At 49.3% G+C, this 24,774-nt stretch overlaps 1 protein-coding gene across 1 annotated transcript in view; it reads left to right on the top strand.

Annotated features, from left to right (window-relative positions):
- The window catches only part of RASGEF1B (RasGEF domain family member 1B), a 37,010-nt gene that overhangs the window by 910 nt on the left and 11,326 nt on the right, over window positions 1–24,774 (top strand). Inside the window, exons 2-8 of the mRNA XM_066574250.1 lie at window positions 14,799–14,981; window positions 16,273–16,395; window positions 17,619–17,756; window positions 21,999–22,211; window positions 22,331–22,405; window positions 22,908–23,003; window positions 23,096–23,198. Coding sequence (XP_066430347.1) covers window positions 14,805–14,981; window positions 16,273–16,395; window positions 17,619–17,756; window positions 21,999–22,211; window positions 22,331–22,405; window positions 22,908–23,003; window positions 23,096–23,198 — 925 coding nt within the window. The 5' untranslated portion in view covers window positions 14,799–14,804. The remainder of the gene's footprint in view (window positions 1–14,798; window positions 14,982–16,272; window positions 16,396–17,618; window positions 17,757–21,998; window positions 22,212–22,330; window positions 22,406–22,907; window positions 23,004–23,095; window positions 23,199–24,774) is intronic.

Genomic DNA, 24,774 nt, shown 5'->3' with positions numbered 1-24,774 from the left:
ATGAGGAGATCTTCCTGGTGTTTGTGCGGGGCGAGTACACGGTGTGCTGGACGCCGCCGCCGCCGGACAATGGCCAATCAGGGCTAATTATACCGCTCTATATTTAGGCACAAGAACCGGGAAACACAAGATGCTACAAGGGCAATTAAAGGGGATGTCCGTGTGGGAGATGCCTTTATCTGCTGCTCACTGATGCACTAAGCCGGATTACGACTCCCCAAGCTGCTGCGTCGATGCAGGTCCATTCGTGTGTTGGGGGCCGAGAAACCCGTAGCGATATTTGGGGTGTAAGGGGCGATGTGCTCTTGCTAGCGATTTTAATTAATTTCTTATGAAATCAAAGTGTTATTTACCCGCTCGCGTTCCGTCTACAACGCTATTAGACAGAATTTACACATGTAGCCTGCGCCAATACTCCCTACACACAGAAATTTGTGCGAGTTTTGTACGTTGCGAGACGCGCAAAACAGAACCTTTTATATGCGAGACGGAAAACCTGCAGCCTGTTGTATTTCCGTGCGTGTCTCACCCAAGGATAGAGCATGCAGATGTGTGATCCTCGCACAGAACACGAACGGCGTGCGCTGTGCGATGCAAGTCGTGCCCGAGAATGTTGGGTGCGAATCGCTCCCGCTGGTATGAAGGCACCCGTAACAGCAGGATATGCTCCCGTTGTCCAGCTGGTGAGATGCCCCCTCCGGGCGCAGGAACAAGTATTAGGTGCCCGCTCCCGTACAGGTCAGCCGCACGATAATCGTACTGACTAATGGATATGGCGGCCGAAAAACGTACACGAAGAGGTTTTTCCTGTGTGAACGTTGGCATGAATGTGATTGGCCATCAGCATCCGATTTAGTGGGGGCGCCCCCTGCAGGCAGACGGGCACTTGGCAAGACACAACTGCCACTTTTACCCTGCGATGGCAAAACCCTCGTTCTAGAACAGCAGTGTTGGGGTTTATTCGCACAGCGAGCGCAATATCCGTACAGGAAACTCCGATATCGCACTCTTAAACCTTTGATTTTGGGTGCGAGCGCGATGCGCTTTGCTTAAAAAAAAAAAAAATCTGTTTTTGTGTCTTCTCTCCCCCCTTCACGACGGACAAGAATCTCACGCGAATATGCACCCCAATCGTATGACATGTGAACGATTTATTTTTCCCCCCCCGCATCGCAGTGGTATCGCACTCGCCCATGTGAAATTATCCCCAATGCTCTTGATTGACTGCGCAAGTTATGTTACTAGAGCAGCAAAGGAGAAGCGGCTGCCGGACCGCTCTGCTGCTGCTTATCTCCAGGGTAAAGAATAAAATCGTACGAGAAAGATCCATTTTGTCGCTTATTTCCATCGGCAGCCGGTCAGCAAGCATCTTGTGGGTTTCAGTGACCCTACGTAAAAGCAATGATCGCTCAGTGAAGGCAAGGCGCAGCGGGCCAGAGCGTTCCGGCCGCCCACACTCACCGTAAACGGGCTTCTGTTCTGTCAGGTTTCCGTTTTTTCTTTTTTTCAATGGAAAAATGGCGCAGACTGTAGCATTATTTTTCGGTCCAGATGGAATGGAAACAGAGTTCTTTCCGTTTTTTTTTTTTTTTTTTTTTTTAACCCTATTGAAAACAATGGAGAAAAAAAAATCAGTTTTTCCGTTTTTTGCTCATGCACCTCCTCACAATGATGGGGCGCATTAAAAAGCGCTGTCAAACACTGTTCCATGTGTTCAAAAACGGCCCCCGAAATGACGATAAAATGGCGCGGTTTCGAGCGGCGTTAAACTGAACACGTGTGGGAGAGCGGTCTTATCGGTCATCGTTCCGTCGCTGCCAGCATTCACGCTGTACGATTGTTTCAGACTCCCGCGATCCAGCGAGAATCTGAGCGATTATCGTTAGCGTAAACGAGTCCGAAATGTTCTGTAAGAACTAAAGATTTTTTTAAACCGGTCTGAATAATGGAAATAAGAGCAGAAATACGATTGTTGGACGTTTCTGCTTTTTTAGGCTACATTCACATGAGCGCGAATCTTGCGCGTTGCTAAACGCACAAAACTCGGGCGAATGTGAACGGCGTTCCTACAGATGAGTGATGTTTCCAGGTAAAAACTCGCTGCATGTTATATATTTTTTTCCGTGTCCCTTGGAACACATTGCACATTGTTGTGGGACAAAACATGGCGTACGGCGTGATGTGGGCGCGGCGTGATGTGGGCGCGGCGTGATGCTCCCCGCTAAAGGCAATGGCAGACACTTGCCGATCCTCTGACATCAAAAGATCGGAATTTCATAGCAGTGATGTGAGGCATTGTCGTACGACAAACTGCTCGCGTCCGCGGGTAAAACGTACCGTGACGAGCGCGATATCAGGCGGCTGGGTTTTTTGGCCCAATATCGCCGAGGCTCTACTTAATTTCAGTGACCGGACAACTTCTTCCTCCCCTTTTTTTTTCTATGTGCGAAATACGCAGAAAATGGAATCCATTGATTTTAACGGGTTCATTCGCATGCGTGTATTTTGCGCGTGCAATTCAGTTGCGCGGGGAAAGAACACAAACTGAACTCCTTAAACTAATTGGCCATTTCAATCGCTGAGAACATCGTTAGTGTTTTTTTTTCTCTCATTCTACACCTCCCATGCAAGAAGTACAGTGAAAACTGCACTTGTGCGATCAAAAACTGCAACGCCCCTTCAGCAAAAGTGCAGCGCAGATACACGTACACTTGTGTGATGCACGCAATAAAGACACATGAACGCTCGGCTAAACCAAGTGTTGATGTGTCCGGGGGACGGAAGGACTGGCGGTCAGCCGCCGGGTATTGAAGGTATGTAGGCACCTTCTCGTTCCGTGCTGGTCTAGAATAGTATCGGCTATGTATGGGAGCGTTATATAAGTATTATGTGACCCCTTGTCTTCCGGCTGAAGGTAAATTACATACATGCGTTTGTGGACAATTACAGGGCGCAGAACGATTCCTTCCTACAGGAAGCCGTGGGGAAGAGAAGAACCAAACATTATGGCTACAAAACAGCGCTTATTATAGACACCATTGAGGCGCTGCCCTCCTCCTCCTCCGCTGTCCCCGAGCGATCTGGTGGTGCTGCCCTCCTCCTTCTCCGCTGTCCCCGAGCGATCTGGTGGCGCTGCCCTCCTCCTCCTCCGCTGTCCCCGAGCGATCTGGTGGCGCTGCCCTCCTCCTCCTCCTCCGCTGTCCCCGAGCGATCTGGTGGCGCTGCCCTCCTCCTCCTCCTCCGCTGTCCCCGAGCGATCTGGTGGCGCTGCCCTCCTCCGCTGTCCCCGAGCGATCTGGTGGCGCTGCCCTCCTCCTCCTCCTCCGCTGTCCCCGAGCGATCTGGTGGCGCTGCCCTCCTCCTCCTCCTCCGCTGTCCCCGAGCGATCTGGTGGCGCTGCCCTCCTCCTCCTCCTCCGCTGTCCCCGAGCGATCTGGTGGCGCTGCCCTCCCTCCTCCGACCCCCGAGCGATCTGGTGGCGCTGCCCTCCCTCCTCCGACCCCCGAGCGATCTGGTGGCGCTGCCCTCCCTCATCCGACCCCCGAGCGATCTGGTGGCGCTGCCCTCCCTCCTCCTCCTCTGACCCCGAGCGATCTGGTGGCGCTGCCCTCCCTCCTCCTCCTCTGACCCCCGAGCGATCTGGTGGCGCTGCCCTCCCTCCTCCTCCTCTGACCCCCGAGCGATCTGGTGGCGCTGCCCTCCTCCTCCTCCTCTGACCCCCGAGCGATCTGGTGGCGCTGCCCTCCTCCTCCTCCTCTGACCCCCGAGCGATCTGGTGGCGCTGCCCTCCCTCCTCCGACCCCCGAGCGATCTGGTGGCGCTGCCCTCCCTCCTCCTCCTCTGACCCCGAGCGATCTGGTGGCGCTGCCCTCCCTCCTCCTCCTCTGACCCCCGAGCGATCTGGTGGCGCTGCCCTCCCTCCTCCTCCTCTGACCCCCGAGCGATCTGGTGGCGCTGCCCTCCTCCTCCTCTGACCCCCGAGCGATCTGGTGGCGCTGCCCTCCTCCTCCTCTGACCCCCGAGCAATCTGGTGGCGCTGCCCTCCTCCTCCTCTGACCCCCGAGCGATCTGGTGGCATTGCCCTCCTCCTCCGACCCCCGAGCGATCTGGTGGCATTGCCCTCCTCCTCCGACCCCCGAGCGATCTGGTGGCGTTGCCCTCCTCCTCCGACCCCCGAGCGATCTGGTGGCATTGCCCTCCTCCTCCGACCCCCGAGCGATCTGGTGGCATTGCCCTCCTCCTCCTCCTCTGACCCCCGAGCGATCTGGTGGCGCTGCCCTCCTCCTCTGACCCCCGAGCGATCTGGTGGCGCTGCCCTCCTCCTCCTCCTCTGACCCCCGAGCGATCTGGTGGCGCTGCCCTCCTCCTCCTCCTCTGACCCCCGAGCGATCTGGTGGCGCTGCCCTCCCTCCTCCGACCCCCGAGCGATCTGGTGGCGCTGCCCTCCCTCCTCCTCCTCTGACCCCGAGCGATCTGGTGGCGCTGCCCTCCCTCCTCCTCCTCTGACCCCCGAGCGATCTGGTGGCGCTGCCCTCCCTCCTCCTCCTCTGACCCCCGAGCGATCTGGTGGCGTTGCCCTCCTCCTCCGACCCCCGAGCGATCTGGTGGCATTGCCCTCCTCCTCCGACCCCCGAGCGATCTGGTGGCATTGCCCTCCTCCTCCTCCTCTGACCCCCGAGCGATCTGGTGGCGCTGCCCTCCTCCTCCTCCTCTGACCCCCGAGCGATCTGGTGGCGCTGCCCTCCCTCCTCCGACCCCCGAGCGATCTGGTGGCGCTGCCCTCCCTCCTCCTCCTCTGACCCCGAGCGATCTGGTGGCGCTGCCCTCCCTCCTCCTCCTCTGACCCCCGAGCGATCTGGTGGCGCTGCCCTCCCTCCTCCTCCTCTGACCCCCGAGCGATCTGGTGGCGCTGCCCTCCCTCCTCCTCCTCTGACCCCCGAGCGATCTGGTGGCGCTGCCCTCCCTCCTCCTCCTCTGACCCCCGAGCGATCTGGTGGCGCTGCCCTCCCTCCTCCTCCTCCTCCTCTGACCTCCGAGCGATCTGGTGGCGCTGCCCTCCCTCCTCCTCCTCTGACCCCCGAGCGATCTGGTGGCGCTGCCCTCCCTCCTCCTCCGCTGACCCCCGAGCGATCTGGTGGCGCTGCCCTCCCTCCTCCTCCGCTGACCCCCGAGCGGTCTGGTGGCGCTGCCCTCCCTCCTCCTCCGCTGACCCCCGAGCGGTCTGGTGGCGCTGCCCTCCCTCCTCCTCCGCTGACCCCCGAGCGGTCTGGTGGTGCTGCTACGCACGCTGCCCTAGGATAGGAGTAATACATGCAGTCATGTTACAGAAGCTGCTATTCTTGGATACACTGTGAGCCCTGACAATGATCCAGTGCAAACATAATGAAGAGTAAATCCTCTGATAGTGTACATCCCTAAGCTGCAAACGGGCGGGCGATGGGGTCTGTACATGGCGCACACCCGTCCCCTGACGGCTGGCTGGGACGACCCATAGGATGTCAGTATCTGCTGCATGTATGAAGGTACCGTACCGTTATTGTGTATCTTATTGTGTAACGCGCTGTATATTCTTACTTTTTAACTTCAGTTTCAGTTCTTTCTGCTATTTCTTATGGCACCTTGATGTTGTCAGGACTTGATCCTCTTTACAAAGTAATAATCATTCCAAGGCCTCGTCCTGACAACCATTTGTACTTGGGCATACCCTTGCCTGACCGTGGGTCTGCTGATTTAGTTTTTCCACTTAAATGCGTGTATTTTGGGCTGACAGTCCTTTTTGCAATAGAGCTTAACTAGGACGTTTGCACCATTTATCTCCTGCAGCTTCTGCATATCGCTGAATATAAACGCTGCAGTCTAAAGGCCCATTTGCACGCAAAGACAATCTTTCAAACGATTGAAAGATTGACAGTTCTAGAGATAATTTTGCATAAAGTACTAATGGGCACTAATGACCATTAGCGCTTTATCAGCTTCATTTGCATGTAAATGAGCCTCCAGCAGCTGTTTGCAAAGTCCCTGCTATCTCTCCCCTGCTGAACGATGTTCTTTATGCTCACCTAAAATTCATCGTTCAGCTGAAGAGTGAAAGATGGAAGCGTTTACACAGAACGATTATTGCTCAACAGCCCTCGTTTGAACTAATTTTTAGCGCTAATTGCAGTGTGTAAATGGGGCTTTAGTGTCAATAGGAGATCCGTCAGTGAGGCTGGTCTGACTTGGTTTGTTCCCCCTCTGCTTTTTTCTCTCCTAAACCTTCATATCCGCTACAACAAATTAATAAACTTTGTGGTCATAAATTAGCTAATAAGAACCTTCAGGAGAGAAGAGATCAGAGGGAAACCGAACCAAGTAAGACCGGCCTCACTGACGGATCTCCTACTGAGGCTGCGTATTGCATGCATAATGCACAGTCCCAAAAGTCTGCGTACGGCAACGATGGTTGTTTTTTTTGCCTGCGCCGGACAGCGTATCTCACACACTGCTTCCTGGGCGCATTTTATTTTTTTCGAATCTCCCACTCTGTCGCTTAGCGCCCTTTTTTTTTTTTTTCTTTTTTTTGCTTTACACCAGAGTAACGCCAAAAATCAATGTATTTGCATTGCTGTGAGGTACCGCATAGTATACGGACGTAATACGCAATTCAAATACGCTCGTGTGAGCCGGCCTTGGATGGAGTGTCGCTGAGAATTCTCGACTAATTGTGGCTATTGTTGATGTCTACTTTCTTACCTTGCGTACAATTAATCATCCGTGGATAGGCAGTGACCGGGCGCGGCGGCCGGGTGTAACAGCGATTCCAGGATTCAGTGTTAAACAGTTTGTCCAGGATTTTTAAAAAATTGTCTACGCTCATCCAAAAAAAAAAAACAGCGGCCCCCCTCGCTATGGGTACTGTGTGGGTATTGCAACCTAGCCCTATTCACTTTAATGGAACTGAACTGCAATACCAGACACTACCTATATACAGGGGTGGCGCTGTTTTTGGAGGAAAGTATGTGTGTGTATAATTTTTTTTATCCTGGACAATTCCTTTTAACTCGTTTACTAGGTAGGATCTGGTGAGGGTGGCCATCGGTCCATGTGCTCGGTCTACCCCGTGTTGGCCAGCACATTGCAGGTGGTGCATACCCGGGTGTGAGATATGCTCCTGTGCTGTGTCACCATATTTATCCTGTATTATATATGGTCTACGTGCTGTAAGGTCTTCAGACTGAAGACCTGGGGGGCACTTTGACGTTGTGGGTAACGGGGGCCCCTTTTTTGCGCTCTGATGGCGCATGCGATCAGAAGCTGTTCAGTTCGCCGCTAACAGCTGACAAACAGTTTAGTAGTGCAGAATAGGGACATCAATGTTTTATGACCCATCTGTCACCGTGCGCCTAATTAATAAAGAAGTGTCTGTGTGACAACTGGCCGGCTGTCACCCGCCGCGCGGTCTGTCCGGCCTGCTCCTGTGTAGAGGGGATTGTAGAGTCGTGCGCCGTCCTTACTATCTGTCAATGTGATTCTGTGTTTTAAGACCACCCGGCCCCCTCCTGCCGTGACCTACATCTTCCTCTGCGAGGACTCAGATCGGTGTCTATGGGAGAGCCGAGCGAACTGTCCTCTGATGTGGGAGCTGATCCCGCAGCACCTCGCTTTCTCACCCCTAAGCCATAAGGGTGCCGTCACACGGGCCAGATCGGTATTGGTCTGATATCGCGATTCTGGAGGCAAGCACGATGCGTTTTTGTTTATCGTTCTGCATTTCTGTGTAATTTTTTTTTTCGCGCGTATGAAAAAAAATCGCCAGCGCTTCCGATAATTTTCAATGGTAAAAATCGCACCGCCTTCGCATGTTAATCGCACGGCATGCCGGTCCATTCTGAGCGCTCTGGAAGCTCTCCCTGGTTTCGTCCGCTCATCACATTGGCATTCTGCAGATCCTCCGCAGTCTCCTGTGTGGCTGCCCTACGCTTCACGCTCCTGTGCCCGGGCGATAGGACAGGGCAGAGTAATTGGGGGTAATCTAAAAATGATGATTCTTAATTACCCAGCAGGTTGGCAATGTTCGTAGACACACGGCTACCTCTAAAAGTAGGGATTGACTCTTTTTGGTAATCTGACAGCGTATAAACCAACTAGAATAGGAACATTATGGGATTGGATCATTGGCCAGAAAAGTGATAAATCTGGCGGGTCTGACCTGCTGTCCGCCTGCTGTAGTTTTATTAGCTTTTTACCATTTTATTTTTTTATTTTGGGGCAAAGGCTGGGAGGGGGGGGGGGTTGTGGTTGATCCGCAGTGCATCTGCACGGTAGAAAATCGCATCCGCGATCGCTGTGGACGTGAGGCCATAAGGTGGATGATGGGTATTGTAGAAACATCAGATGTTCATCATCTACGGGTGAGGAGACATGCATGCTCCTCTGGGAAATGTATGCAAATGACAAGATGGAACAATACCTCTGCAGCGCCACCTATTGGAAGGCAGCAAGTCAATGTCAAACGTTTTAAACAAGCCTTATGACGATGATTTGGAAACGGCTGTCTGTGCATGGTTAGTCTGGCTTTGGCTTACAATTCCCAGTCCCAGAAGTTATCTTCTGCAGCAATGTTGAGAGTATACCAAGAGTCCTGCTCATTGACAAAAGGGGTCAGAAGAGGATGTCCAGAATCATTCGGACGAACAAGCTGCGCACAGCCAAGTAAATTGCTGCCAAATATATTGCTGTTCCTCCAACTAATGTTCCCAAACTTACAACTCGTCGTTCCTTAGCACGGATGGGCTATAACGGCAGCCGACCAGTTTAAGTGCCATTGCTGTCTAAAAGAAGCAGAAAGGCAAAAGTGCTTAACCCCTTAGTGACGGCGCTATCGTAAAACTACGTTCTGCAGGACGTGTATGGAGGGAGGTAGCGCCGCTATCTCCCTCCATACAGCGCGGGCGTCAGCTGTTTATTACAGCTGACACCCGCGGGCAATAGCCGCGTTCGGCCGATCGCGGCTATTAACCCTTTAAATGCCGCTGTCAATTCTGACAGCGGCATTTAAATCCCCCGAACGCTGTTTGGGGGTCCCGCACGGCTCCCCCCGAGGTGAGATCGCGGGAGCTGTGCAGGTGTCATGGCAGCCGGGGGCCTAATGAATGGCCCCAGGGCTGCCTTAGCAAACTGCCTATCAAGCCATCCACACAGGGTGGCTTGATAGACTGCCTGTAAAAAAGCAGTATGATGTAATGCTATAGCATTACGTCATATTTAGGAGCGATCAAAGCATCGCATGTTAAAGTCCCCCAGGAGGACTTCAAAGTAAAGTAAGAAAAAAGATCAATAAAGTTTTTTTAAATTGTAAAAAAGTTATAAAACTTTAAATCACCCCCCTTTTGCCATATCAATTACTAAAAAATCTAAATCATAAAATAATATGTATTTGGTATCCCCGCGTCCGTAAAAGTCTGATCTATCAAAGTACTGCATTATTTTTCCTGCACGGTGAACGTCGTCTGAAAAAAAAAAAAAATAAATGCCAGAAATACACTTTTTTTAGTTACCCTGTCTTCCAGAAAAAATGCAATAAAAAGCGATCAAAAAGTTGTATGTATTCCAAATTGATACTATCGGAAACTACAGGACATCCTGCAAAAATTGAGCCCTTGCACAACTACGTCGACAGAAAAATAAAGTTGTGGTGCGCACAAAATGACCGCAGAAAATAATTGAAAAAAATTAAAATATCTTAAAAAAAATACAAGTACTACAGCAAGAAAAAAAAACTATATAAGTTTGGTATCGTAGTAATTGTACTGACCCATAGAATAAAAATATCAGGTCGTTTTTGTTGCAGTTTGTGCGCCGTAGAAACAGGACGCACCGAAAGATGGTGGAATATCGTTGTTTTTTTTTTTTTCCATTTCTCTCCGCTAAGAATTTTTTAAAAGTTTTTCAGTACGTTATATGGTACAATAAATAGTGCCATTGAGAAATACAACTCATCCCGCAAAAAATAAGCCCTCATACAGCGACGTCGATGGATAAATAAAGGAGCTACGATTTTTTAAAAGGGAGTAGGAAAAAACAAAAATGGGAAAAAAGCAAAAAAGCTCTGTCACTAAGGGGTTAAAGTCGGACCCGGAGTAGTAGAAAAACATCCCCCTGATCAGGCAATCCCAGATTTCTTGCACCGTGCAGATGGGGAGGGTCAGAATTTGGCGTAAGCAAGTGAACCAATGACTTCCTGCCAGCACCTCCACTGGATTTGCAGTAACTGCAAGAAGCTTCCGGTCCTCATGGGCCGATATTCCTGCAGTAGTATCTATGAAGCGACCAATTGCCAAAGAAGGTCCAACGCGCTCCTAGATGGGTGTCTCTAATAAAGTGGCCATTGGGTCTATAACTTCACCCCAGATATTGTGTAGCCAGTATTCTACTCTTAGCTGCGGCACGATAACCTGCAGGGGAACAGGAGGGTACCGGACCGCTTCGTGCTACAGCTTGTGAAGAGCCGGGAGCATGCAGTCCATCACATATTCTGCAGGGGAACAGGAGGGTATGTGATGGACTGGATGCTCCCGGCTCTTCACAAGCTGTGGCACGAAGTGGTCCGGTACCCTCCTGTTCCCCTGCAGTCTGTGTGATGGACTGGATGCTCCCGGCTCCTCACAATGACTTTTGCATCAGAGGCTCCTGGTTTCTCAGCCCCTGTTTTGTTGGAGCTTCTGCCACCCCTGTCCTGTTGTGGTGTTAGCCCGGTGGTGAGGATGGCTTCTGAGCACTGTCACTATGACTCTTGTCTAGACAGGAGGCTGCCGGTGGAGAAGAGCAGACCGCTGACTTCAGCAGGGAGATGCCAGCATTGCTTTGTTCTCTCTGAGTCATGTTGGCTCCTTGCTTCTTTCTTCCCACGTGTTTATACAAGGAAGGGCTGCCGCTTGTACAGGTGTGCTCACCTGCAGCGGGTGGTTTTAGACAACTTCCCGATCTGGTAGACTACGTGCAGCGCAAACATGGATTGTACTGCTCAGCTGGATGTAGCTGGTAGCCGAAGGCTAGAACATCTACTAGCCCTAGATATCCTACGGCAGTGGGGAAGACTAAGGGCTACCAGATACAGCTGTTGGAGATGGATCAGAAGGGTTAGCTTTTCCAATACCCGGGCTGAACAGGAAAGGTCTAGTAATCCCCATAGACTACATGCTGGACAAATCTGGTCCGCCATGGTATTTTATGTGGTCTAGTTGCAGAAGGACCGGATCTTTGGTTTACTTTTTCGCGGGTGGCAGCCAGCGCTTGGCAGTGGTGGCAGTGCCAGCACAGGAGGCGGTTGCCATCTTGGATTCTGAGCTCTGGTGCACACCCCCACACCGCTCTGTTCAGCAGCTCACAGGTGGTGGCACAGCTCTGCCAGTCCTACCCAGGGGTAGGAGGTAGGAGGCTGAAGGGAGGAAACCCCATCATAGCGCGTAGGACTCCATAGCCATGTGAAGGAGTAGTTGCATTTAGGGCTCATTCATTTTTAGTAGCATGCATAAACAATCAGTTGTAAACGGCCCTTGAATGCAGCCACAATGGTGCTGTGGCCCTCGGTGAATGAGTTTGCTGCCCCTGGTATAGATGAGTATATTGTCAGCCGGCCATGCGATAGTAGGGTGTGATAATGGAAGCTCTGGTAATATCAGACCAGCTGTGGGATACTGGGGAAGTTACACCTGATTGGGGATAGCAGTAACTTCGCCGCCGCTGTGTAGATGACCATCCTGCCCGTCCTAGAACAGACGGCTAATCTGCATTCTCCATTCATTTCCTTGCTGGCCTCCACCTCCTGTGTGCAGTTATGTCTCACAATGGGCAGGAAGAGGGCTGCAGACAAGCAGTAATGCCTGGGACACGGAGGCAGTACACATGATTTACACGTGTTACGGCTCCTCCTCCAGGAAGCCTGCGGCCATGCAGATGCTGATGAAGCTTATTGTCCGCCCTGTTGGCCATTGGCTTCTATAGACAGGCCCTTGACCAGCAGAATATCCCTTTTATTAGGGGGGCGGATAGCTGTATAGGCTGGCTTCACATGACCGAGAATTTTGTGCAAGTTTGGTGTGCAAGCGACATGCTTCCCCAACGGCATCGCCGTGCGAGAAACAAATCGCAGTATGTCGTATCCTCGGAACACATCGCTCATTGTTTTCAATGGGACTGTAAAACGCGTTGTGCGCCTGAGAGCGATACGAGGCTTCCCATTGGATACAATGGGCAACGCCTGCGGATCCTTTAATGTGCCTGAAATACGCCATAGGATCGCGACTTCACAGAAGTGATGGGAGGAGGAGTCTTGCATCGGCATGAACACGCATGTTGGTGAGCCCGGTGTTGCGCTCGCCGTGTGCAGGTAGCCGTAGGATGGCTGAGGCAGGTGGAATACTTGGGCGGTCCACCTCGCTTTTATTTTAGGGCGGTGTGCTCCTTATCCTACCTGGTTTATTGGTAATTGTTGGTGTCTCGTTAGAACACGGCGCTGGTTTCTGGGATAAACGGATTGTCAGTCGCCTCCTCCGCCTTCCGTAAGCGATTAACAAGCGTGTCGGCTTCTATTAACCTGGAGGATGCCGAGGAGTATAACATCTACTGTAAATCCAAATCTAGACATATCCTGTCCTCCTCTAATATAGCTGAGAGCCACCAAGCCGCTCCTAATTCTATTACCGCGCACTAAGCAGTTTAGCTCGCGTCGCAGGAGCTTTATGGAGATTCCGCTAGCAGGCAAATGTTGAGTCCCCCCCCCCCCCCCCCCCTCCAATACTGCAGGAGATGCGGTGTATCACCGCCCGCTGCCAGTGCCAAGTGCTCTGAGCAGGGATGACATTTGTATCCTGGACATCTATGTAATATCTCCTGACATCGTCTGGGCTCCGATGGCTTCCTAGTCACGCGACGGCAGCTGAATGGATGCCCTGAGGCCGCGAGGAGCCGACCTTCTCTGCAGCCATCGCGTGATATACTGGATATTTGCCAGGATATACTGGATTTCTTTAAGAGACGCATGACTGGGACTAACCTAGTATGTAAGGCCGAAAGCAGACCCATGTCCATCCGTTTCATTCTATAACCCCCCCCCCCCCCCTCCAATGTTCATCCATAATTTTAAGAAAACCTATAAAAACTTTGAGATGTGTTGTTTTCTTTTTCCGTTCCAAGCGGGAATGCTCGTTGGACCGTATTAAGGCGTTGTGCCCAAGAAACGTAAAACTTGTGTCGGGCATCAGATGGCAGCTCGTCCGTGTCTGGCCCGCTATAAACGGGCACTGCATTCATCCATGAGCACAGACAAGAGTACACGGCTTTCTTCTTTGCACAGACCATCGGTTCAATGTGTAGAGCTTTAGGCCAGGCTCAGATGGCCGTAACTCCATGTGCCGCCTGCGGGAGACGCACAATGACAATATGCAATGCAGCGTATTTGCTGCCCATCGCCATGCGCTATCTTGGTGTGTGCGGACATGATACGTGCCAAGATAGCACACGCTGCCATTTTTTTGCGCACATTTTTGCATTGGCGGCAACAATAGCGCTTATGGGGGATTGATACTACGTATTCCACGCGCAAAACCCAAGTGTGGAGTATACTATGCCAACACGATCCTGTGAGCCCGGCCTCGCAGGCTATTACCCAGCCGATTGCTGTCCGTGGGATACCCAGACCGAACCTGGTGCAAACATAGAGCCATGTGAAGGAACCCTCGGGGTTAATTCACGCTTGACCAAAACTTCTGCCACCTTCCTTTCATCTGAATGGGACTTGCAGAAATCCATCTGCTTGCCGCCAAGACGCCCCATTCATATAGATGGGAGGGATTCTCGGACACAAACATGTGACTACCCCCTTAACACCCGGTCAGAACCTGATGAGAAGTTAAGTTGGGACTTTGGGGGCAAAAGTTTTAATATTTTGAACCCGACTGAGCAGAAGGATTATTCTACTGAGAGACAAGCCAAATGAGACCTATGTGTCCCTTCTCCAGCGGCCCACCGCCTCGTCGCGGTCCCCAGCTGCCTAATCTCATCCCATTTCTTATTTTCTAGCGACATACTTGGCCCAGAAACAGTTGGACGTCTTTATATCGCGGTTGGTCTGTGCCGAGGCACGTGGGCTGGTAAAACCTTGTCCTACTTGGACAGCCTCTCCGGCAGATGTGGAAGACGACTTCATGTTTTCTTTAACCCCCCTTATTTTAACGCAAATATTAGATTGGAGAGATAAGAAGAGTCTGAAGTCCCCGGAGGCTCCGCACTTGTATGTTCTGCACTTTGGCTCCTTCTGACTGCTTGCTCGCTGACCCGTGTCCTCCTTGAGGAGGTCTGAATACGTCTTTTGTTTGGCTTTACTGCCAGCAGCTACAAATTCTGTGAGCGCTGCATATTGTCCCCAGGAATCCGGCTAATGCGTTCTTAGTGTCCCCCTCCAAGCGCTCGTCTTGCCAGTCTTTGTTGTAAGATCGGCGTACAGATGGAAGGAAAGTGCTTAACCGCAGGCTGTCACTTCAGTCCCGGTCCCTGCCATTACACGGCCGTACAGCCGGCTTTCTGGTATTGTCCGCCACCCATTATAAAAGGGGATGGGGGGGGGGGGGGGGGTACATCTGTTCCTTTAGAATAGGGAACAAGGCGCGCTGGAGGTTGGATGCTAATGCACATCAGGGGGTTTATCTTCCCTCAAGCTGTTTTTTCCTTCAGAGATTCTTAATCCAGAGAAGATACAGCAGCAGTAAAAGGACTCCTCGTTCCTATAGATTTAGACCTTTTCTCATTCTTTTGTATCGCAGGAGAAAATGCCACAAACTCCGAGTCTGGTCGCCATGTTTGACAGCGGGACTTTCAACCGGAACTTTTATCAGTCCAAGGAAGAGAGTTGCTGTGAGCTGTACTACCAGGACAACACCCTGCTGTCCGGGTCCCTGGAGGCACTCATCCAGCACTTGGTGCCCAGCGTAGACTACTATCCGGATGTAAGGATGAAAATAAATCTCTGGTCCGACCTGCGACTTCACACTGTGGGCGTGGGAAACGCGAGGATAACTTCTCTATGTAGCACTTACAGGAAAATGACCTATTGTATCATCACGGGTTTATGGCTAATAGATTTTTTTTTTTTTTAGTCCTTCTGCACACGAGCGGATTTGCATTGCGAAATCTGGCGCGGGATTCCGCAAATCCAGCCCATGGCATGCTATGAGAATGGGATTTTTTTTTTTTTGCCTACGAGCGGAAATCGATTGTAATTTTCCACTCGCGGGGTAGGAATCGCAGCATGCTTCGGTTTTGTGCGGGCTACGCACGGCCGACTTCCATTGAAGTCAATGGAAGCCGTCTGTCCCGTGGACATTCTGCAATCAGCATTGCAGAATGGTCGCAGGAGCCGTGTCATCGCCATAGTCGGCAAATCGCAGGCTATTGCTGGTGATTGGCTCCGGCCTGCACATTCGCAGCAGAGGAGGAAGACGGTGTAGAGGTAAGCTGGGGGCTCCGGGTCGAACTCTGCCGCAGGAATCCCGCATGCTGGGACTGACCCACCCGTGTGCAGGCGGCCATACTTTTGAGCTATGAGTGTTATGAGCTAAGCTTACGAGGGGTTAAAAGTAGGTGACCATTGGAGTCTGGGGATGTGTTATACTTGCCTTCCCCGCTGTGAGTGCTGAAAGCCGCTGCTAATTAGTCCGCCTGTTCCAATTTTATAAGAGGTGGACTACTTAAAGAAGACGGGTATAAAACTTATATTTCTGGACTCCATGGGGCACCGTCTTTCAGCACATACTTTTAGCCTTAGGAGCTAAGCTTATGAGACAGACAGACAGACATCTCTATCTCATTCATTCCTAAAGACAGATTCCCTTTAGGAATATCACACGGGACGATTTTTGAGGTCAAGGCTTTCTCCAAATGATCATTTGCCCAGCGATGCCCATGTCAGGTGAAGAATTTGGCAATGGGTGCTTTTGGCTTTTCAGTAGTCCTCTCCTCATCCTCCCAGGCTGAATTAAGATAACGCCTATATAGATAAAACAGGATCCCCCATTCACAATAGGTTTTGGTCACCTCCTTGCCGTCTCTGCACAGGTCATGGAACGTGCCTAGAACAGTCTCCCATAGAAGTCAACGAGTCCCATTCTGTCCAGGAACGGCCCACTAAGCTGTTGTAAAGTCTGCAGTAGAAATTTACGTGTTCCTGTAAAGTTCGTCTGCGTTACGATTAGCTTTATGCTTCTATTAACATTCATTATTTTTCTTCTCCCCCCTCAGAGAACGTACATCTTCACCTTCCTCCTCAGTTCTCGCCTTTTTATTCATCCTTTTGAATTAATGGCGAAGGTCTGTCATGTTTGTGTAGAGCAGCAAAGGCTAAATGAAACCGGGAATGATAAGGTAAGAGATGCCCGCTGGGTCTCGTCGCTGCTCTGAGTATGTGGTGTTCATGTACATTCAGGAAGACTTGGGGCTCATTCACATCAGCGTCGGGGGGGGTGAATTCCATTTTCCTGCTCCGTCAGAGGAAAAGGCAAAGGCACACTCTAGCTAAACAGTTCCGTCTTATGACGAAACTGAACAGCGCCAAACTGCCCCCATTGACTGGGGGTCCATTCGATTTCTGGCTAGCAGTCTGGAACTTTGCGGGACGAAATGGCGCTGCTGTCGGTGCTACTTCAGCCTGTTTTCTAGCGAAAATTAGCCACTCGGGTTTCAGATAGAACCATGAACAAACCCATAATCCGAGAAAAGGTGCTACTTTTAATGGAATTGTACCAATATGTAAAGTTCTGCCCTAGACACAAGGTAGGGGATGATTTTTTTTAGATCAGTGGGAATCTGACCTTTGGGCCCCCCCAGATCCCAAGAACAAGCGTTCTGACAGTTGCCACATGAACTGAGCATGTGTGCTGGCGCTTCATTCATTACAGTGCCAAAAATTGCCAAATGCGAGCGTCCTGCACTCCATTTGTGCTGGGACCGTCTGGTCCCCCTTTCTCTGGTTAAGTGGGAGTCCCAGCAGTTGGACCCCACCTATCATAAAGTTATCCCCTAACCTGTGAATAGGGGTAACTTTCTGTATATCTTAGTACAAGCTACCATTGACTATCTACTCTGTATAAGGGCATCATGACCGTTTCCCAACGTGCCTAATTCACTGTTCTGCTAGCACATAAACAACTCCACTATTAAGCGTCTTGCAGTATCTCGTCACATTTCATTGATGGCTTTTGGCCAAATAGTAAGACATGGTAATGTAAGACTCCCTTTACAAGTCATCTGCACCTTGGACACCACTTGGTGTCATCGGTCACCCATAGGCTGTATGGAACAGTTTACCTTTTTGCACTGCTAGCTTCCCTAGCACATAGTCAACAGAAGGGACCACCAAGGACTTTAGGGGGCCAATTATGGTCCACCTAAAACAGAACAGAAGTCTTCTATATGGGCTGTAACACCAGCATAGACAGGTCATGTCACCATTATCCTTACAGACCAATGAGACTGGAATCCATCACTCTTACCTGGGACACAATAGAGAAGCTGTCATTATTTTGTGCATTAATGTGACATTGATGATTTAAGTGCTTGTTGTGGTAATCTGCATATGTTTACTGCAGAGTCACATGAAGAAGATTGCTCCCAAGATCCTTCAGCTGCTGACCGAGTGGACAGAGACCTTTCCCTATGATTTCCGAGATGAGAGGATGATGAGAAACCTGAAGGACACGGCGCACCTCGTCACACATGGGGAGGAGGTAAGCTCCCTGCTTTGGGTTACTGCACCATCTTCATCATACCGGAGCACAAAGCCTTGTTCTTTGCACGTTTAGGCCGCCTGCACACAAACGGGGCACCGCAGCGGAATCCAACCCTGTGCCCGGCCAGTGACCCACGCGTACCTGTCAGTGCGGACAGCCTTCTGTACTGTGGCTCTTCCGGATGGCGAGTCATCGGACATGTGCAGTAAGGATTCTCACCCGCCGTCGCTAGGCGATGACGAAGATTCCGCGATTCTTCTGCAATGCTCACTATGGAAGGGCCCCCGATCAAGCTCCTGATGACGTCACCAGCTCGTTAGCTCATTTGATTCTTGTCCCCTTTTAAAAGGGGCGTAAGCCACCGTACAAACGAGCATTAGTTGGCTATATTCCTTTCACGTTTTTAGAGGCCAGCCGGTAACATGTGACGCTGCGCGCGGTTGGAGGCAATAAATATCCAGTTCTCGGTAGAGTTCTACATGGAGTTCAGAGACCTCTATAACCTTGTTGCTGTCATATGCTACTGCTTCATCACAGGGGAATGACTTCTCACATGAGTTCCTCCCTGGTAGGAAAACTGTGCTGGGCATTTCCTTTTTTCCAAAAACTGAGTTCAACTTCTAGAAAAAAAAATTCACAAGTGAGCAAAGCCGTAATTAGGAACCCGTCGCCGTGCGGTTTCCTCTACACCCAATGCAGCTCGCATTATTTTTGTTCACCGTAGTCCCAGATGAAAGTAAGCCGGCTCGTAGACTAACTTGACCTGCGCACATTGTGTTTGTGTATGCTGGATATACTGTATATCTGCTAGTGATTAAGACTCAAGCATTTTTGGCGCATATCTGTTTATAGAGATTTTTATAGATTATGCATGAAAAGTTCATTTAACCCCTTGAGTGGCACGCCCGGAAATTTTCCGGGACGAGCTCCACTGCTCATAGTGACATAGCCCGGAAGATTTCCGGGCTATGTATCACTATGGGAGCTGCAGAGCACAATGCCACAAGCTGTGACAGTGTGCTCTGCCTGCACAGTCCCACATAGAGCAGTGCAAGGGCTTTGAAAAACCAGCAGAAGATATTGCCGATATGCCGGCAACCTCCTGCACTGGTTTGTTTACAAGTTGCCATAGAGACCATCGGCTTGTCAGAAGCAAGCCGATGGTCTCTGTGGCAGGGAGAGCTGGTTGTTAGCTGTGAGAGGACAGCTAGGTACTAGCTCTTAGAGCAGAGATCAGAAAAAAACTCCGATCTCTGCTGCGTTAACCCTTTACATGCTGCAGTCTATGTGACTGCAGCATGTAAAGGGCTGTCACTGCAGCATGTAAAGGGCTGTCACCATCGGACCCCCGGAATGTGATCAGGGGTACTGATGGGTCCCTGTGGAAATCCCCTAAAGGGACAAAAAAAAATTAAAAAAAAAAAGGAAAAAAATTATTAAAAAAATTATAAAAACACTTGTCTCCCTTTACTTTGTAAAAAATCAAAAATACAATCACACATGTGGTATCCATCCATCGTAATGACCCAAAGAAGGAAGTTAATACATTATTTAACCCCTTAATGACATGGCCCCTTTTTTTCTTTTTTCCCCCATTTCTTTTTTTCCTCCCCCCTGTTTAAAAAATCACAACTTGTCCCGCAAAAAACAAGCCCTTATATGGCCATGTCAATGGAAAAATGAAAAAGTTATGGCTCTTGAGACGCAACTGCAAAATTAGTTGAAATTCAATTATTAGACCATTTTAAAAAACCTGCCCTGGTGGGCACGACAGGGTGGTAGGAAACCCCCCACTCAAGGGGTTAATGATGGACGGCAAAATTATATGGAAATCGCTTTCTTCATGCATCCTGGACTCGGGTGTAGAAGCCTCTTACAGCCTTTCTATGACCGTTGGCATAAAGGGCGCTCTGCATTTATTACCAGCAGCAGTTCTGGATGTTTAGTTGGCCACTTGGATCAGAAAAGAATGATTTGCATGTCTCCGCCCACCATCTTAAAACAATAATACAATTATATATATATAATTATATATTATGGGTGCCGCAACAAATACCGCCCATAGCATTCTATGGCAATCCGTTTTTTTCCTCTACACGAATGGAAATCAATTGCCATTTTCTGCTTGCAGAGGAAAAATCGCAGCATGTTCTATTTCAGTGCGGATTCCGCGCGGACTGCTTCTATTAAAGTCAATGGAAGCCGCCCAACCCGCTGCCCTTCTGCAATGACATGCTGGAAAGCTTGCGGGTACCCGCGACAACGCGGAAAAAGCAGGACTTTAAAGAAAAAAAACTGTACTGCGCATGTCCGACTCGTCGTGTGGACCATCCGCAGAACGGGAAAAAGAAAATGTCAGGTACGCGTGGATGCCGGCTGGGCACAGGGTTGGATTCCGCTGACAGGAGTTAAAAGGGCAAGGTGCTCAGCGATGACCTTGTCTGGTCCCTGCTATTGTGGGTAGGCAGCTGGCTGCTACATTCAGATGGGGAAGGAGTAGCACATTAAATGCTCATGTGCTGTGCATATGATAGCATGGTCTAATTGGCCAAATACTCCTTTAAGGAAATCAAGCACACCTTTAAATCTCTAGTGATGCAGAACCCTTGAGGCATTCTGAGGGCCCTTCCACATGGGGCCAGTGATCAGACACAAAAGTTTGTCTTCCTGATCACTGGCCCATATGAATATGTCCACAATCGGCTAACATGCGAGCGGTCATCATCTGTTTAATGGAGGCTCCTTGTGGACCGTACGTCTCCCTGTGTAAACCAGAGGCATGTGCTGCAGATTAATTATCTGTATAGGGATGAGCAATACTAATGATCATTCATTACTATACTACCAATCCCCTGCCACATGGAAATGGCAGAAGAATCAGCCCATGTAGATGGGATCTTAGTTGGGGCCTGTTAGAAGGTCGTCTATGTCTTGCACTATGAAACCTTACTCTACTGGAAGAGGACTTTCCATGGATCTTCTACTGATCACCTATTAGTTGGGCTCCGTCACCGCCACATCATTGTGTGTTCAGGAGAGCAATAGAGTAAGGACTCTTGCCATCTTCTTGCACTTATTAGATTCAGCCATATGTTGCAATTGGGAAGACTATGGTTGTGATTAGCCTTTGTTTGCTGGTGCGTGAGACATCCTTGCACTTCCATATTGGGTCCATGCTCACCATGGCCATACGCCCCAGTGCTAATTGACGCTTTATCTCACCCATCGAGCTGCTACTGTGATCAGTGAGGGACCCAAGGAGTACAAAACAATCAGCCACCTTGATTTCCTCGTTGTTGACCTCTATGTGGACTCCCTTGCTGGCAGCGCTCATGATCTTTGTCCTCTTGATGTTCAGGAAGTCCCTTCTTTTCGCTTCTGGTTCAGCGTCTTCAGATGCTTCGCTGTCTCTGCTACCAGGGCAGTAGCGTCTGCGTATTTTAGATTACTGATGGTTCGTCCACCCAATATTCTGATCCTCTAAGTCCAGCCGCCTCATGATCTCTTCTACATAGAGGTTGGAGAGAAGATGCATCCTTGTCTTGTGTTCTTCCTGATCTTGAACTATTCTGTATCCCCGTATTTGGCACCTCATCAAAAAGACCTAATTTGTTGTGTTTTCCCGGAGCTGGAGCTCACCCTGTGATCGCCGTGCAGACGGTCCTCGTGGGATCTCAGAGCTGATAAATTCTCCTTCTTAAATAGTTAGTGGAAAAGGCTATTTTTCTTTCCAAGAAGGCATTGATTGTATCAGTAGGCGAGGAGAGCAGCGGCGCAGGCAGACGGCACGCTGCGGACCTGTACGGGATTCAAAGAACTGAAGTTCCTAAGCTGGGACAAACAGTGCCAGGACCATAACAAAATAACTTCTGCATGATTCATTAGCGGGCATCGGCGGGGAGGGTGTTTATTTTAATAAGATTAACTCCGAAAGCTAGCTGGCAAAGTGTCACATTGCCTACTAACAGAAGGCTTTACGATGAAAGTGTCCCCGGGATGTCATTCCTGTTGTATTTCTATCCGTTTACAAGCCAAATCCACCACAACACCACAGTCTCCGAGAATAGAAGCTTCTTCATTCTAGGTTGACTTTTTTGATGATTTTTCCTTTGTTTATAGAATTATGCTTGTCTGCTTTCACAAACTATACGGAGATGGCTTTTAGGAGCAAGACACGATCACGTCCGCTGTTTATCACCCCGGTTTACACGGATTCTTTTTTTTTTTTCTTTAATGTAGATTTACCGAAAAAATGTTCAACAGATCATACAAAATCTTATTCGGAAGCTAGCGGCATTGAGTCAGTATGAAGAGCTTATCGCAAAACTCAATGCCCAAAGTACTGATCGCATGGCCATCCTGAAGAGTAAGCCGCAGTCCATACAGAGGGACATCATCAGTGTCTGTAGCGACCCTTATACGTTGGCTCAGCAGCTAACCCATGTAGAGCTGGTAAGTTAAAGGTGCAGGAAACGGATTGGTGGAGTGCGCTTTTCTCCTTGCTATACATTTTTAAACAATTTTTTAATTTTTTTTAAAGTATTTTTTTAACATGGCTACTTCTGTTACAGGAGAGGTTAAGCTACATCGGACCAGAAGAGTTTGTGCAAGCATTTGTGCAGAAGGATCCATTAGATAGCAATGAGGTAATGTATCTATATTATCCTGTATTAGGATGGTTTCACATCTGCATTGGAGCCTCCGTCAGTGCTTTTTCTTTGTTCCAAAAGCTGGGCGAAAAGCGGACGGGCCCTATTATAGTCAGTGGGGATCCATCTAGCACTGTTTGGCCATAGGATTCCCCTTTCCTGCTCTCCGAATGGAGCAGTAAAGCAGAACCCCAAGCACAGAGATGTTAAACCACCCTTAAAGGGGTTGTCCCACTTCTAGCGGTTTTGCTGCAGGTAGCAGACCGCTCCATGCATTTCACAGTGGCTAGGGTTGGTACTGCAGGTTGAGTCCTATTGGAAGTGAATGGGACTCAATCTGCAGTACCAACCCTGGAAACAGCACAAAGTACGGAGCTGTCTGCTTCCTGCAGCTTAGCAGCTAGAAGTGGGATAACCCCTTTTAATGTATTTAGATGCCATTAATGAGATAGAAAAATTAGACTTGTATGATAATAATAAAGGCTTCTCATTAATTAAGAACCGATTCAGCGACCGAAAGAAGACTCGAAATCTAGAAGCCTATGTGGAGTGGTTCAACCGGCTCAGTTACCTTGTAGCAACTGAGATCTGCATGGTAAGAGCCAACTTGTGTTGTATATATACTGCCTGTCTTCTGGTTGGGTTGGATGTGTGTTCAGAACTAATTGTTGCCTTCTTTCTTGGTAGCCTGTTAAGAAGAAGCACAGGGCCAGGATCATCGAGTTCTTCATTGATGTAGCTCGGGAGTGTTTCAATATTGGAAATTTTAACTCCTTAATGGCAATAATTTGTAAGTATACAATAGTGCATACAAATATGAAAAGTGGCAACAACAATTTACATTTGCTACAATCACATGATATATAGTGTTTGTGTGCGCTGTATGTGCTTGTCGTCAAACAAAGGCTGAAGTGTGGAATATAAACTAGAAGTTGTCAGTGGAACGAGGTACTTCCTGTTTTGTGCAGTGAGTGTCTTTTGCTGTTAGTACTTTGGTTTCTCAGTTGCCAGTAAAGAACAGACTAAATGCTACATTGTACCAAGGGTGAACACATGCTGCAGACTGCAAGAGCCAGTCAGAACACTGAGCAACAAAGTTGCAAATTTTATGAGCCAGCAAAAAAAGAAATTCCACAGACCTCAATAGTAAACCAACCCAAATGTTACTAGTGACTAACATGCTTCTAAGTGCGCTGGCTGACTGGCTCATGACTTCTCTCTGAACCCTGCAAAGAAATGTAGGTCCTAGTAAATGGCAGTGTACATCATGTAAGCTTGGTTGCAACAAGACCCTTGTGGTTTATAAGAATAAGGTATATTTGTGCTAAAGAAAAACCATTTCTATTTAACCTAATATAGGTTTCTGAACAAAAAGTTCATCTTCTAGTACTTACTATCTGATGTATCTGGGCTCATTACATGGGCAAATGATCACATCTGTGATTACTAGACACATTTACACAGGGCAATGATTGGGAACAAGCATTCAAATGACAAAATATATTTGTATTAGAATATATGGATGGCGGTGGTGGTGGTGCCGCAGGTGCCGGTGGTGGTGGTGCCGATGCCGTCTTATTAAAATGTTGTTCATTACTTACTCCAATGCTGTAATATCCAGGTTCCCTCCTGGTAATGCACCCCTCCAAGTCTTGATTGAGTTCTCCTAAGCCGCACTAGCGGATCTAATTACACAGCAAAGGACATTTGGGATAACTGGGGTACCTAACTGGACAACAAAAAAATTGCCTAATGGAGAAAGAGCCTAAGAAAAACCAAAAGTAACCTTTTATGATAAATAGTTTAGAATGCTAAGTGGCTCATTACCAAACACCAGTCCCTCCACAAACCATGCCTGCCTTAAACTGCCTTCACACGGGCGAAAATCATGCGAGACTTGTGCGTTTTCGAATAGGAACCCCATTCTCTTGAATTGGGTCATACTCACGGGCGATGTTTTCCTGCATGGCACCACGATGAGATGCCATGCAGGAAACAAATCGTGGCATGTTCTATCTTCCTGCGTTCTCTCGCATCGCAGTACCCATTATTTTCAATGGGACCAGCGGTAGCATCACATCACGTAGTAGGTGCACGCGATGGGATGTGGGGACTCCCATTGATAACAATGGAAGACACTCAGTGCCGGCACACAGAGGGGAGTACTTAGAATAAAGAAGAGGGAGAGACCTCTAGAGGAGATGATCCACCCATTGGGCGGTGTAGCTGTTATTTCCATAATGCGTGGTAAGGTTGGAGCAGCAGATACAGATATCATCCACCTACTAATACAATTGGCTTAACCTGGTAAAATCAAGTAGATTCTAAGTTGCTCAACACTTTATCCAGATTTGTGCCATATAATG

The sequence above is a fragment of the Eleutherodactylus coqui genome, chromosome 7 (assembly GCF_035609145.1).
Source record: "Eleutherodactylus coqui strain aEleCoq1 chromosome 7, aEleCoq1.hap1, whole genome shotgun sequence".
NCBI lineage: Eukaryota > Metazoa > Chordata > Amphibia > Anura > Eleutherodactylidae > Eleutherodactylus > Eleutherodactylus coqui.
This window is presented reverse-complemented; position numbering and strand designations above follow the sequence as displayed.